At 36.6% G+C, this 15,379-nt stretch overlaps 1 protein-coding gene across 1 annotated transcript in view; it reads right to left on the bottom strand.

Moving 5' to 3' along the window:
- Positions 1 to 7,096: 7,096 nt before the first annotated feature.
- LOC129746288 (discoidin domain-containing receptor 2) overlaps positions 7,097 to 15,379 on the bottom strand; it is a 903,668-nt gene continuing 895,385 nt past the window's right edge. Inside the window, exons 17-18 of the mRNA XM_055739885.1 lie at positions 11,126 to 11,256; positions 7,097 to 10,381 (exon numbers count right to left, since the gene is read on the bottom strand). Of these exons, the coding sequence (XP_055595860.1) occupies positions 10,360 to 10,381; positions 11,126 to 11,256 (153 nt within the window). The 3' untranslated portion in view covers positions 7,097 to 10,359. The remainder of the gene's footprint in view (positions 10,382 to 11,125; positions 11,257 to 15,379) is intronic.

Below are 15,379 nucleotides of genomic sequence, written 5' to 3'. Positions count from 1 at the left end.
ATACCGTCAAGCAGTTGGTCATTTACAACGGAATAGGTAGGCTGCCAATATGTAGATAGGCTGCACAAAATTAATTCGTCTTTGACTGGAAATTCTTCGTTTTTTTGTCCACTTGACTTTTTCGCGTGACTCACTTTTTTAACCTTAACCATTTTTCATTCCTGTTCCATTTACCGTTCATGCTTTTATGTTTTAGTGAAACGACAGCTACTGCAATCCGATTATCGATTTTTTTTTCCGGTATTGAGCACGGATCATGGAGTCGGAAGCATTCGGGACAATGTTTATTGCGGCCATTTGGAGTCTCAGGCTTACAGGTACAGTTCGACATTGATATTTTAAATACGAAATTAACTTTTAAATAAATTTTCTTTCATTCAAGGCGCATCGACGATAACACAATAAGCTGGGCCAGTCGGCTATCAAATGTATGCCCGGTATTCTCGAGTGCTGGACCAAATAGGCCCACCGAGTGGAAAAGTTTAAATCACGCCAGTGTGTCGTCAATACGCTGCACTGCAAATTTCACCTGCACACCAAGGAAAAAATCTCCTCGGATGAGAAGAACAACCACTTATAACTACCTGTAGATCGACGTGGTGATTTCATCGGGATGGCATATCATCTACACACAGGACTAGGTCGCCTTTGTTCAGAATTTAGTGTATAACGTAGAAAGAGCTTATCGCACACCAAATGATATGTGGTAACGGGGCTCCAAATACAACAACAGTACCCAGGAGATTCACGCTTCCTTGATTAGCATGGCCAAGAGTGCTCTAGAAGCCTTCAATGAGTGCAATCTTTTCGGCAAGAAAGGCGCCTCATGGAGTGTGGTGTAGCTAGATTTTCTATCGACTGATAATCTATGAGGATTAAAAATTGAAATTGGAAAGAATGCGTTTGAAATCGTGTTTAACTTGAAATTATTAACCATCATAATTTTCGTGTATATTTATTTCAATATAGCTATTTATAGATATCATCAGTTGTTGGGGGCAGGGTTTCACGAAATGTAACTGAAATGAATAAAGTTTTTTATATAAATTTCTATCTGCAACTTGAGTAAAATGATCAAGACAAATAAAGCCAAGTAAATGAGCTCCATTTGCAATTTCAAAACGAATAATACTTACACTGTCTGAATTCCCCCGGAGATAATCGAAGCTCTTAGAATAAGATCCTCGGTTCCGAGAACTGATGCAAACTATCCTTGAATTGATTGTTAGCATTCAGTGATATCGACCCGCAACTTTTGATTTTGGCAAAGCGGTTTTCGTGACACTGTTTGAATTGCTATCGCCACTATCATCAACCTCAGTTGCGGCTCCCGATCCAGTAAATTAATTCTCTCCTGGAGCGTGAAATGGCAGTAGCTAAATTTTCAAGAATGTCACTAAAATTAAAAAGTTAATTTATTTTAGAACCTATGGGTCGATTGCTTACCTATTTCTCTGTGAGATTCGTAAATTAATCCACCACAAACCGAAAACCAGATCCGAAAACAATCAAAAAGGAAACTATTAATGTGCGCATTTACAGGACAATCTTGATCCTCCAGACAATGATACATACTCAGCATAAGCGTTGGAACCTGTGGTGTGAATGCGGTTCGGAAGAATCTGTTTTTCCTAATTGTAATTGTAATTTTATTGAGTAACGATAGCCTTCTTCGGTACTACATAAGGTTAAGGAAACTAATAATAGTGACGTCATATAATACACCACTACCAAAGCACGACTGTTTCTTCATTACCTGTTATTAAAATTCTTTGAAATAAACGTAAACAATGTCATAGCCTGTCAAAATTTCGTCTTCCGCGCCCACTTCTCCGCCGCGCCTACTTTGTGTCAAAGTTGTTCCACCCTTATATAAACGCCCTGAGCGAGAACGACAAAACCGATGATGCATACGCTCTCAACATGGCCCGCCTTCACGAGGCAATATACACTCGAGGGAGCGAATCCAAAAAACCGAACGAATGTCTCTCACTCATCTCCTGTTACATTCTTGAGGGAACCGAATTCAAAAGGCACAGCAAACCCGAGTCTCTTCGTTTGTGCCTGGATCGAATACCCGAGGTTTTTCTGCTGTTGCTATTATTGCACAGCAACTGCACGCAAGCAGCTAGTGTTTTCGTTTCTTTTTCCTCCCCCCTCCTTGCTCCATACGTTGCGAGCCTATGCAATGCAATAAGTTCGGTTGTTGTCGTTGTTGCCTCAACCTTTGCGGCGAGGTTGAAGATGTTCTCCTCTACGACAGCTATCGGCTTGAGTCCATCAAATTCAATAACGTAAATGAGTATGTGTGCCTCGTCTTCTTCATGCACCATGTACCAAAAGAACGTTGAGAGAGTTCGTTCGGGCAGCAAACGAATAGTGTCTCTCAGAGCAGATCCTCCTCATGGAGGGAGGTTTGAATGAATGTATATGTATCGTCTGCTGTATTACTATGCGAGGCCTCAAAGCGTGTATTTTGAGAGCCTGAGAAAATTGGTGAGGATTTCAATCACTGCTACAAGGTGAATCAAGGGAAATTGAAATGGAAGCAAAGAAATTCGTCGTTTGTATTATGGAAATAATTTCCATTTAACTAAAAAGCTTGTAGAGTGCATTGGTAAGATTTGTGTAATGGTAAAATTTGGATTAAAATGGTAAGATTTGATATTCAACTAAAGGTAAGATAACATTATTATACACCATATGTTTCATTCAATATATAAATATAAGAAGGACCAATCAGTTGCCAATTGGGCAGGTATCTAAACGTATGCGTAATACCTGTCGTAGATTAATAACACTAAAAATGTTATTAAATTTAAAACGGTTGCGTAAATGATTGACTCGTTCATCCAAAAAGCACATACCCTACACGCCAAGCACTCAATACATAACAGTTTACACCAAACCATGGTGTCGGGTATGTGGTTAGTTGCATTGCAGATTTGCCGTACTTATAATCTAAAGAATGCAATTAAGCGCATACGTTGGCGGAACTGCGGTGAACCCGTGCACCCATGGTGGCTTATTTACATACATACATACATACATACATACATAAAATAGTGTAGGGTTGCCGAACTAATTTTTATACAAATTATACAAAGGTTTTTTTACGCGGTATCAAATCCGCCGTTTACATTCATGATTTAAAATATTTTCTCTCAAACAACGTGTAAATTTGCGAAAACGTGTTGAAAAAATAACCTTTGTGTTCTATATATGGACAATTTTGGCTGATGGTGAACGTTTGGCAACACTATAAAGCTTTCTTTAGAGTTTCTTAAATATCCTGCTTTTTTCGGCTGTGTCCGGCTTTTTTCTTGAAATTTCCCGCTGTTTATAAAATTTTTTGGCAAGCCTATCTTAGTGGCTCTATCTGTTGAATATAAATTCAGACGTTTGGTGGTATTCAAGGCTGACTTTTTAGTACAATTATTACAAATTTTGCTATCATGCCCTATCTGCCAATTTCGGTACCATTTGCCCAGATAATTTATGAAATAGATTAGGTTAGTTATGCCAAATCTTGATTTCAAGAAAAGTACACTATACCAAAATTTGGTTGTGAATCGTATAAAGGCTCCTTCCTCAGACCATCCAAGGTTTTCAAGGACTTCTCCGGAGGATAACCGACAGGCCCAGCCATCTAACGGCTCCATCCGGTTCAAGCTCTAAGGACCCTACGATCACACCAAGCTCTCGGCCAACAAGAGTCGTTGCTCCGAAGGTCCGGGCTATAACCCTGCCCCTAGTTCCGGCTCTGTTCACCGTGGAGGTAAGCTTTGCGCGCCTCCAACCGAGCCATCGGGAGGAGTAACTAACCTGCGATCTCGATAGATCTGGCAGGACATTACCGGTCTAGAAAGCAGGGCGCGCTGGTAGTTCAGCCTCGGAAAGTACCCACCTGGTGCGCAGGTATCACCACGTGCGTCCATGGGCCAGGCATTTCCCGGGAAGACTACATGACCGTCAACAAAGACCCAAACGCCAACTCGTCAACGTTCATGGCCATCGCTCGGGATCCCGTCATCGTACGCCGGCAAGTAAAATAATCTTTGTTTTCAAACGGGCCCCAACATTCCTGTGTCGGTCAAGATCAACATGATGAACTGAGTGCGAATACAGGATGACTTCTATATGCAACGGTGATGATGTCTATCGCTGTAGCTTATCATAGTTGTTAGGCATCGCTGCTATAACAGGGATCGCCTGGACCGAGGCATCGATGAAATAATGGTAATTAACTTTGGCATTATGTGGTTTCCACAGTTCCCTTATCCCTGAACCCTTCCCCCTAGAATGTAACCCAGAATAAAATGTTAAAATTGTATTGGTCACTTTGTAAGTAACACGTCCGGAACCCCTTTGTACATTTTGGCTCTAGTTCCATCAGTTTGCTAGTTCCCTAAGTCGTCTGTCCACTTCACTGCAAGTGAAGCCTACCAAGAGGTAACGATAGACTGAGCTAGCCGCCTTTAAAGGTTATGTCGTGAGACGGGAAACTAAAAAATATAAAGATAACGCAAATAATGTTTCAAAACACAAAACAATCCATTAAATGTGGCTCGCAGAATGCGGGTTTTTTTGAAGTTTCAAATAAAGAAGAATTGATTTCGTCCAATGAGCTTTTAAAAAAAACATCAATTAAACACTGTGTGCTGCTGGGTTAAAACTTTAAAAATGGTTCAACTGGCATTTACATTTATTTTTCACGTAGGTATTTTTAAATACTTTAGAAGTTCATAACAGGATTTTTGATTTGCGGATAAAATAAAAACTTGCGAAAGTAAGGGATAAAGCGTATTCGGTTTTTGAGGAAACAAAATCGATTATTTGTATTACCATGGGAGTTCATTATTGTCGGGAGAGTTTGAAAAAGTTTTCTTTTTGTAAATTAATTTTGTTGCAGGGTTGTCGGGAGAATTGATTGTTAAAGCATCTACCAACGGAGAATATAGGGCACTCTAGGAGGAGTTGTTTACTTTACAGATGATATTTTTTAATTGTATTTTTTTGGGAAAGTGGAAAGTGGTACAAAAATAAAATCTTTTATCGTTAATCGTTCTCGACAGTGGGAAAAAACAACAGCGCAGGAAGACATGATTCGATTTGACGCTTAGGACGCTTGCTAGTAATAATACTTACTTACTTATTTACTTAACTACTAACTCAGTTAATTACTCAATTACTCACTTGCTTACCTGCTAGTTCCTTATGATTATGCATACGCTCTTTTTCCTACTCGATATTTAGTTGTTTTTTTTTTCAAATTTGGTTATTATTTTTTTCCAATGATTAATTCTAACAGTGCACTTTGGAGATGTGTATGTACGCGTGTTGTGATGTTGCGGGGTTTTCATTAATTCTGTAGCATCGTCATTGGTTTTTTAACCTTTCTCAAAGCTGTTCGGGTCAATATGAACTGAAGCGCCAATTTTAATCATCGTAATCATTATTCCAATTTTCTAAAGAAGTGCGATTTTTGAGAGACTAGGAAAATAATAATCGAGTTAACCAGACAAAACTAAAATTAGAGTTTTTAAAATTCAAACTCGGAACATAGTTGGTTCCTATCGGCATTGAACTTTTGCTACATCTTATTTGGGTGTAAGAGCAAGCTCACCCGTATTGGGAAAAAGTGGTAGAAATTTTGACATTTGAAAAAAATTTGGAAAATTTTATCACGTAGAAATATTTTCAAGATCTTTGGGCGTTGATTTTTTTTTAACTGTTTCTTTTCAGCCGTATGTGATAGAAATCGGGCTAGTTTTGCATCAAAGCATGCGAAAATAGAATACTAAGAGCAAGTTCACTGGTGTTGGGAAAATGTGGTAGAAATTTTGACATTTTGAAAATTTTACCATGCAAAAATGTTTTGAAGATCTTTGGGCGTTGTATTTTTTTACAGCACTGTTTCTATTTCAGCCGTATGTGATAGAAATATTGCTATTTTTGCATCACAGCATGCGAAACTACAACATGTGTTGTTAAAAACTTGAAGGCCAAAGATCTTGAAAATGTTTTTGCATGGCAAAATTTTCAAAATGTGCTCAAAGTGACAAATTTTCTACCACTTTTTCCCAACACCAGTGAACTTGCTCTTATTGTATAAAAACTTGAAGTCCGCAGATCTTGAAAATGTTTATGCATGGTAAAGTTTTCTAAATGTGCTACAAGGGTCAAAATTTCTACCCCTTTTTCCCATCACGAGTCAACATGAGCCTGGAGCCGAAGTAGGTAAAAGTCAATTTTGAGAATACACGTCTTTGAGTTGTTGTGTTTAAATTTTTTTCCATATATTTTTCAAAAATCATCAAATATAGTTTGAAATTGGTTGACATCATTAACTCAAAATCGATCGTTTTTGCACTTATTAAAACTCCTCTGGCTCTGAGGGCCTTATTTATGTTTAGCTGAGCACACTTACAAAGACTTATTCCATGATCGCAGAAATCATTACATTTGATTCAATCCAATTTTCACATGATAATTTATGAAAAATCAAATTTTTTCTGACTTGAGAAAGTTTCTTCAGGAAAACTAAATATAAACTGAAAAATCATTGTGTGAATCGAATAATATTCACATCCATATAAAAGCGAAAACAACAACATTTCTCACTTTGCAAGTATAAATAAATAAATATTAGTAATAAAAACAAACAAAAATATGTTTAGGTAGTCTTCAGCCGTTGGGCGCATTCAGAAGAAAAATCATCGTTACATTATCTTACTTAAAAAAAAATAAACATATCACGAGCACTCGAAACAATTAAAAATATTTAAAAGTTAAATTGGACTGAATTTTGAAAAATTGGCATCACTGAGATATGAAAATATCATTTGTAGTTTTTTTTTTAAATAAAATGATTAAAAATACATACAAACCAAATTCCACCTGAAAAAATAACAAATAACAGAAGACAATATAGTGTTTGTGTAAGTGTTCAGTAATGTGTATGTGTTATTCTATCCATGATTGACACGAAGACAGAGAGAGAGCGAGAGAAAATGAAGACCTTCCAAGACTCGCAACCAAACAGTAGTAGGGACATTCGAGGATTGAGAAGAAAAGAAAACGCAGCTTTCGATTAATTTCCATTTCGGGGACAGGACCCGAACGGACAAATGCATTCACAATAAGTTTTCGGTTTTTTATTGATCCATTTTTGTTTACCTTAATTTAATCAACTACTTGCTTTTCCGTTGTTTGTCTGAGTGTGTGTGTGTTTTTTTTAGAAAAAGTTCACTTAGCACTACTAGAGGGTCATTCGTTTTTTTTTTTGTTTGCTTCCTTTGCTTGTTTTTTTTCTTGTTTTGTCAAAGATTTATTGTAAAAATGATATCTTCCTTTTCGTCGTGGTTTATTTGTAAGGTTAGTTTTTGTTTTCTGTTTTCAGTACCTTCGATCTACTACCACTATTCGGCTAGGTTTGTCAATCCACTACCGGTTCCGTTTCCTGTACACTGGGAGAAAAACTATGGTACAATCTAACTGCTTCTCCTATAGCGCGATTTGCAGGGTCGATTATGATACATTTGTTTGTTTATGTTCCGTTTGAATAATACCGTTTTATTTTTTTTCTCATAATCTAATTTATTAGCTCCTACAGATAAGATTAAAACTTGCGTTCTCTGAAACCTACACCATTGCCACCGCTTATGGACCGATTGGATTAAATTGTTGTTGTTTTACTACCGCAATCCTACTAAATGTTCTCGTTACTTTTGTTCAATCGAAATTCAAAGCAGCAAAGGATTTCAGGTTCAATCGAAAATCACTAATCTGGAACCAAATTTACAGGGGATTATTTCTACATTTTTCGGTTAAAAATAAACCACCAAAATTTCGGAGGAAAAAATTAAAACTCAGCAACCCGGTTCTACACTGTTGCTTATTCGTTAGGTAGGTTTCACTTGAATTTACCGGTAATTTTGATAATCCTTTACTTGGTTTAATAAAACCAAACCGCGAATTCAACTGAACCAGGATTTACGGGTTCGACTTAATTTTGCTATCTGATTTCCATGAGCATTATCACATTTTACGAATGAAAGTCGCGGGATTGATTTTTGAACTTTTCGAACTGTGATGGTTGCGTTTTTTTTTGCCTTCGTTCTTGTTTTCGAGTAAAACCGCAGCGGCATCGCAAATCGGTTACATGTCAATCAATTAATTATTCAACATGGTTGGATTTTGTGTGTGAATGATTGATGTTTTCACCGATGATATTGGTTCGAGTTTATTGGATCGCTCGATTTGTTGTTTGAAGAATAATGTTTCGTTCTTTTCTCTGATGTTTTTGTCATTGTGATTATTGTTGATGCTTGGGATGTTGTCAGAATATTTTCCATTGATGTCGTCGAACATAACTTCACTTTTTTTTTTACGAGGATTGCATTTTAAGTAAAGCTTGCTTTGGATTTTGAGGTTATGCTCGTCGACAGTGGAATTGTTTTTTTTTTCAGCGTGTAAAGGATTGACTGTTGTATGTTTTGGATTGTATTGAACCCATAAAAAAAGTAAAAGATCCGAAATCAAATAGCAACTCAATTCGTTAAATTAAATATCAATCGTAATGAAATATTAACCGTGATCTGAACGTTGATGAGAATTAAAAAGGATAATGCAATTTTGCCTACTTACGATCCGTGATTCCGGAAAGTGTGCTCATATCAGTGGAATAAAATATATACACAAAGAAGGGGGTCTGTGATTTTAATCATATTGTTGACTTTTTTTTTGTTTTCGCTCACTCGCATACATTTCCCAAACGTTTTCCGACCACTTTTCCCCGGGTGGTTGGGTAAAAAGCGAACTCCCAGCGGTCGCACAAAAGTCCATGCGGTTTTCGGGGATGTCTTTTTCATTCTGATCGCTGATTGACGGCGGTTTTTCGTCTCATAATTTAACAGTACTTTAATACGTTTTTCCTATATATATCTGTCATATGCGGAGAATTTAATAGTAATACTTTATTTTAAATGTACGCAAACGCATACTCAACGCACAGCGTCGGGTAACAATAATTCATGGTCCGATCGCAATCATTCATTGAACTTTATTTTTTAATTTTTATATTTATTTACACAGTAGGGTGGCGCCAGAAGGGTGGAAAAATGCTTAATTTGTCCCACCAATTTTGCTCTGTAAAATTTTGACTTCCAGAGCCAGATGCAATTGGAGGAATGGAATTCAGACAAAATTTAAAATTATAAGAAATCTGGAAAATACACAATTAGACGCCACCCCAATTTGAAACCCGCACACATACACATTCACTCAAACATTCAAGAATTCCCCAATGAAATAAAGTGAAAAATGGGAATTCAGAAACAAAAAAAAAAAGATTTAGCAACCATAATCCTCTTCTAGCCGAACCCCAACTCCGTTATGAAACAGGGCTAGGCCACGCTCTGTCTCGGAAAATAATTCGATCGCAGTAAACTGTGTGGCGGCAATCATTTTTCCGGAACGCAGCCACCGAATTCGCCACACCACACACCGTTTTGTGAGCCAGCCTACTGCGATTCGATTCGTCAAGGCTTCGATGATGGATGTGGCACGATAATAATGAGCGAGTGCGAGTCGAGGTTTTTCGTTCATCGGTTTGTCTGTGTAGGTGTGTGTGTCTTCAGTGTAAAGTTCGTGGAACCAATAGGCGCTGCTACAGAATGCATTCGCATTGACGTTCACACACGCTTACATACACAGAAAGATATACGTAAGTAGAAAAAGGGAAGAGAGAAACCAAACGCGCGCTGCTGCAACACACTCTTCACATATTTTGCGTTCGTACGATTTTTGTTTTTTCTTCTTTTGTTTACTCGTTTCATGTGTTGAATAATTAAATGATTATCACTAGTTGCCAATTTTATCAATTAATTAATGACTTTTGAGAACCGGAGCCTTTTTTCGTATTCCATAGAGGCCTCTGTCACATTTTTTTGTTTGTTTATTATATATTCCTACTCGATTGACGCTTTTCGATGGTGCGCTTTTATGATCAATATTTCATTCCGCTAATTAGTTTATGTCTCGGCGTGACAGTTTACTCCACTGTCAGGTGTCTGTGAGCTCTTCTTCTTCCTATTTAAAAGATAAAACACCTACCAACACTCAGTTAGTTCCGCAAATGGCACCTGGAACGATGACTCTTTCTTCAATTTCCATCACTAATATTCCTTCGGAAACTGTCCATCTTAGTTTGTCACATTGTCATTGCGCGCTTCAAAACAGTTTGTTTATTGTTGCTTGTTGCCATGGATGTGTAAATTCGATATTGTTTCACTTCTGCTTCTTCTTCGCGATCTCTTCTGTTAAACTAATTATCTTGACCGCGTTTAGTCCATCTTCTTAAATGCGATGAAAGTATTCACTGCAGAAATCGGAGAGGAGATGAGGCAGGGTTAGTGATGATTGTTTTTTTTTTGTTTTGTTTACTTCATTTGACATTGCATACATTCACTACAGCCGTAACACTGAGAAAAAAATATCGCATAATACTTGGATTTAAAATCATATAAAATACGATTTAAATAAAATTACAAGCTGTGGACTTCAGATTTCAGATTTTACAAACACACATAATGCAAATGATTCCGAAATCATAATTTACAAATAATTTATATTTTTTTTTCTTAAAACCAAATGCAGCATTTCAATGCTTTTTAAACAATTTAATAATGACATACATAAAAGAAATATACATCTATCTAAATATGGAAGCGTATAAAAATTTTATGATTTCCCTCGAAAATCCAGAACATTTTAAGGTCTACAATGGCAGGATGACTGACAGTTGTCTTTCGATGATGAGGATGTTGATGATGACATTCAACTTGAGTGTTGCATACAAAAATTTTCTGTGCCAGCGTGCGTTTGATGAATCATGATCTTTTGATGAAACAATCCATCCTTCTCAGTTTTTTTTTCCTAAATCTCTCTTATCAAACGATGATCCGATGACGGTTTGATCGTGCAGAAAAAAATACACAAAACGAACGAAAAAGAGAGCCAAAATCCAAAGAAAAAAAAACGAAAAAAAATATCACACTAGGCAAACGAAAAGTCACAACGAGGCAAGGTGCACTAGGAAGACACGATTCAAGTTGGTTTGTACCCGAGGTTTTTCCGCTGCAGAAAGAGGTGGATCTCGCGGAAGTTGGGTCGGCTGTTTTCGTTGCGCTGCCAGCACTCGCACATCAGGTCGTAGATCTCGCGGGGGCAACCGACCGGAATGGGTAGCTGGATCTGGAATTGGTTGAAGAAAAAAAGCAAAAGATTAGCATGTTATTCTTAAAATCAAACCTTTTTTATAAAATATGGGGTTAGGCACTGACTTTCAGTTGGTTTTGGATTGGTTTGAGATTGGAAACTGTAAACATTTTTCAAAAGAATCCGTTGCCAACCGGTGCTTCAGGGTTCTAATCTCACTTCACCCAGTTTGAAGGCATAGACATTCTAAACAGTAAAACTTCATTTTTTGCAAGATCGGAACAAAAAAGATCAAAAAACTGTTAAGGGATCACGGACAAAAAAGACGACTGTTGTTATGATTATTTCAGCTGATTATACCAATCATCTAAATATAATTATAATAGACTCAACTACAAACTGATGATTGATCTCTCGCAATCAATTATGAATATAATAGACACAACTGTAACAGAATAATTGATTCTATTTTTGATATCAACATCAACTACATGATGTATGATTGATTTTATCCATTCAACTATAAATATAATAGATTTAACTATACATTCCTGGTTGACCTCTCCCAACTTACTACAAATGTGATAGATTCAATTGTAATGGTATAATTGATGCAACTGTAAATGTGAAAAATTCAACCAACTACAATTGTATGATTAATTTTATGTATTCAACTATAAATATAATAGACTCATTCTGATTGATCTCTAACATTTAACTATAAGTATGATATATTCAACTGACGTCTAGTATTCTGAAAATCCATCGGAAGAAACGCTCATGATTCGTTGGAAAAATTCATAGCTGAATGCTACTGTCTGTAGTTCCGCGTAGCGACATTGCGAGATCAATGTAAACAAAATTCAAAAGCGAGAGCTGTTTCGCATCAAAGTCGATCACTCAAGCCTGGTTTATCAGAAGAGTATTGAGATACTTACTGATACAAGATCCAGTTCGAAAAGCCACTCACTCACCCACTCACCTATATTCAATCAATGCTGCCTTGCACCGTTTCATATTACCTGCGTCCTCTCTGCCATACCGGCAGACACAAATATATGTGCCGCAATAACAAAGCAAGATAAATCAGGCAGACAGTATTCGACCATCGATCAGTGATCGAGTGAGTGAGTGATTGAGCGAGCGAGAAAAAGGATTGAGTGCAACAAGAAACTGAAAACCAGGTAGCTCCTCACTCAGTTGAGAATTCCAACTGGAGGAGGAGCGCCTCTTTTTCAAGTATAATTTCTTTGATTCTCGCTGCAGTGCTGTCAAACACAATTTTTGCTCCGTTGGGAGAGAAACCAACCGACAATTTCGGTTTTGCTTTCGCTGTGAAAACGTTTCAGTGTCTCTCATGAGAATTGAGTGATTTTGGGAACATTGCTGTAGTTTAATTGATTCAACTGTAAATATGATATATCCAACTACAAATGTATGATTGATTTTAGGTATAGAACTATGAATATAATAAATTCATCCATAATTTTATGATTGATTGAGTGATACCTAAATAAATACATACACATCCAAAAACAACATGTGTTTATTGACATAAGTGTAGTGTTGTGTGTCAGCAGCAGGTAGCTGGTATTTACAAGCAAAACCGAAAGTAATTAACAAAGGTATCATAAAAACTCGTACATTTGCTTGTTCAACAGAATTGTAAAACAAAATTACTCCCTTTAGGTCAATTCCAGCCAGATGTGGCAGTACCTCAATTCTAAACAATGGAATCGATGCTGCTAGAGAAATCCTTGGACATCCCGGTCGATGGCGCCGAATGGCGTTTCATCGGAAAGCAGAAATAGCTTGATAATGCCAAAACCGTTGATATCCTGAGTGCTAACAAAATTTTATTATTCTTTGTAACCACAATCTTTTGTGTGCTCTCAGCCAATAAGGCTGGAACAAATATCAATTTCTTCTTTTGTCTCCCCCCCCCCCCCCCCTTCGAAATTTCCGAAAACCCGAAGGGGGAAATAAATAAAGTTTTAAGTATTTTTTGGAAATTTTGATAAAAAATTCAAGTATCTGAAAGATTACAAGACCGAAAAAGAAATTTTGGAAGATGGAAGTAATTTCACCATGTGTCTTCTTGATTTTATTGAATTTTTCAATTAAAAATTTCATTATTTTATAGGTTTTGTGCAATGATATAGCATGCAATTTTTTGCATGCAAGATTTTGTGAAATTTATTCCAATTTATTTGTTTTTCGCATTATTTTTTATTGTCCCCCCCCTCGCGATGTTCCAACTCTGAGTGACAAAAGAAGGATTTGAAATTTGTTCCGGCCTAAAATAAACAAAATATGTATAAAACCAAAACAAAATAAAAAATGATACAAAATAAAAATGAAAAAAAAGAAAAAATAACTGTAAAAATACAGTTAAACGCAAAATATCAATCATAGAAGTATTATAGATCCAATCATAATTATAGTTAAATCAACCATATCACTATAGTTCAATCTTTAATATAAAGTTGAATGCCTAACATCAATCAGTATATTATATCTGAATTTATTATATTTTTTATTGAATCAATCACACAATTGAAGTTGAACCTATCATATTTTAAGTTGAATGTAGAAGATCAATCATATAAATCATACAAATATACAGGGTGACAAAAAAGTCCTGTCACACTTTTTTTAGGGTCGCCTGTAGCCTATACGTTGTATCTCTCTGGTGCCATCTATATGTCAAATGAAAGGGATAACTTTGCTGCCCACAGTGGCAGAGTTTCGTTTCTGTGCAGTTTGTGTACATTAAGTTGTGAGTGGCAGAGTTGAGAGCAGCTGTTATCGCTGAATATGTGAGAGGGTACAAACCCGGACACATATTCAACATATTCAAATACCTAAAACCGCTCGTAATCAACCGGAAATTCGTGTACCAGACCATAAATCGATCCTAGCGACCAGACGCACCGTGGACCAGACACGATCTGGACGATCAAGGCTGTGAGAATTCCAAGGTTGAAAAAGATTATACGAGATCGGACGTGCGCGCCGCTTGCGACGACTTTCCGAGACGTCTGAAGCTGGTTTGAGAAAGGTGGTGTAATTCAGAGATATCGTCTGTGAAGTATCTTGATGAGTAACTGAATAAAGCTATGAAAGTCAGATTCTGATTTTCTTCTTATTCTTTGAAATATTGAGATTTTTCTGTGTGACCGGACTTTTTTGTCACCCTGTAGTTGAATATTAAATAAATACAGTTGGTCGGGAATCAATCATCAATATGATTGAATATAGGCGGAATATTGATGATGAAACTATACTTTTTTCTCCGTGATAAATCGTTTAAAATTGAGAGTACTATGAAATGGTACAAGTGTCTTTCGGTTTAAAAATAGGTTCAATAAACTTTCAGAGAATGATGATAAAGGGTAGAACTATCAAAAAGTGCTTAGCTTCAACGCAGCATCTATCTTACAATCAATAAATTGAAGAAGAAAAAACAAGAAATCTGTAATGCATTTAAATTCTTATGATTAAAGTGTATATCATCAAAATTTTCTAATATTTCTCTTGATACAGCATTGATCCTGTTTTATGCATTAAGGCTATGATGATTTAGTATCCGGGTACTTTATTTCGGTGATAGCTACGTTAATAGAGCTCGGATATGCAAAACTTTAGTAGCGTTGTGGTGGTTATGAAAAAGACTATCTTGCCTATTTTTGATAGATTTTTAAGTGAACGTGTGTTTGAGATATTTACGATGCAAAAAGACATGGTAAAAATAATTTCGCACAAATTTGCTCCTTTTACGCATTTTGCGCCTAAAAAATTTCTTCATTGTTGACTTGAAAGCTCATGAATTGTTGGTTTTTTCTATTTTTTGTTTTCGAACCAAACGGTTAAGAAGTATAAGGAGCCACTCTAGGATCCACGCGAAGTTCAAACCAACCATCGGAGTGCAACCCTTGATCTTAAATATGGTAAAAAGTCTATGGTTATTGGGGATAACTGAATGCAGACTCCTTAAATAATGCAAAAAATCCATTTTCGGCAGGCAAAAAGTGTTGCCAGACTAGTATACACCAAATAAATAACTAATAGTGATCAGTTCCAAAGATCGCAATCTGTGCATCCGGTTCTTACGCAATATGACAGATGTGTTCTGATGAACAAACAAAATTATGTTAAA

Source organism: Uranotaenia lowii, chromosome 2, assembly GCF_029784155.1.
Source record: "Uranotaenia lowii strain MFRU-FL chromosome 2, ASM2978415v1, whole genome shotgun sequence".
In the NCBI taxonomy this organism is placed as follows: domain Eukaryota; kingdom Metazoa; phylum Arthropoda; class Insecta; order Diptera; family Culicidae; genus Uranotaenia; species Uranotaenia lowii.
The sequence above is the reverse complement of the archived record's forward strand: the minus strand, read 5'-3'. Positions and strand labels throughout refer to the sequence as shown.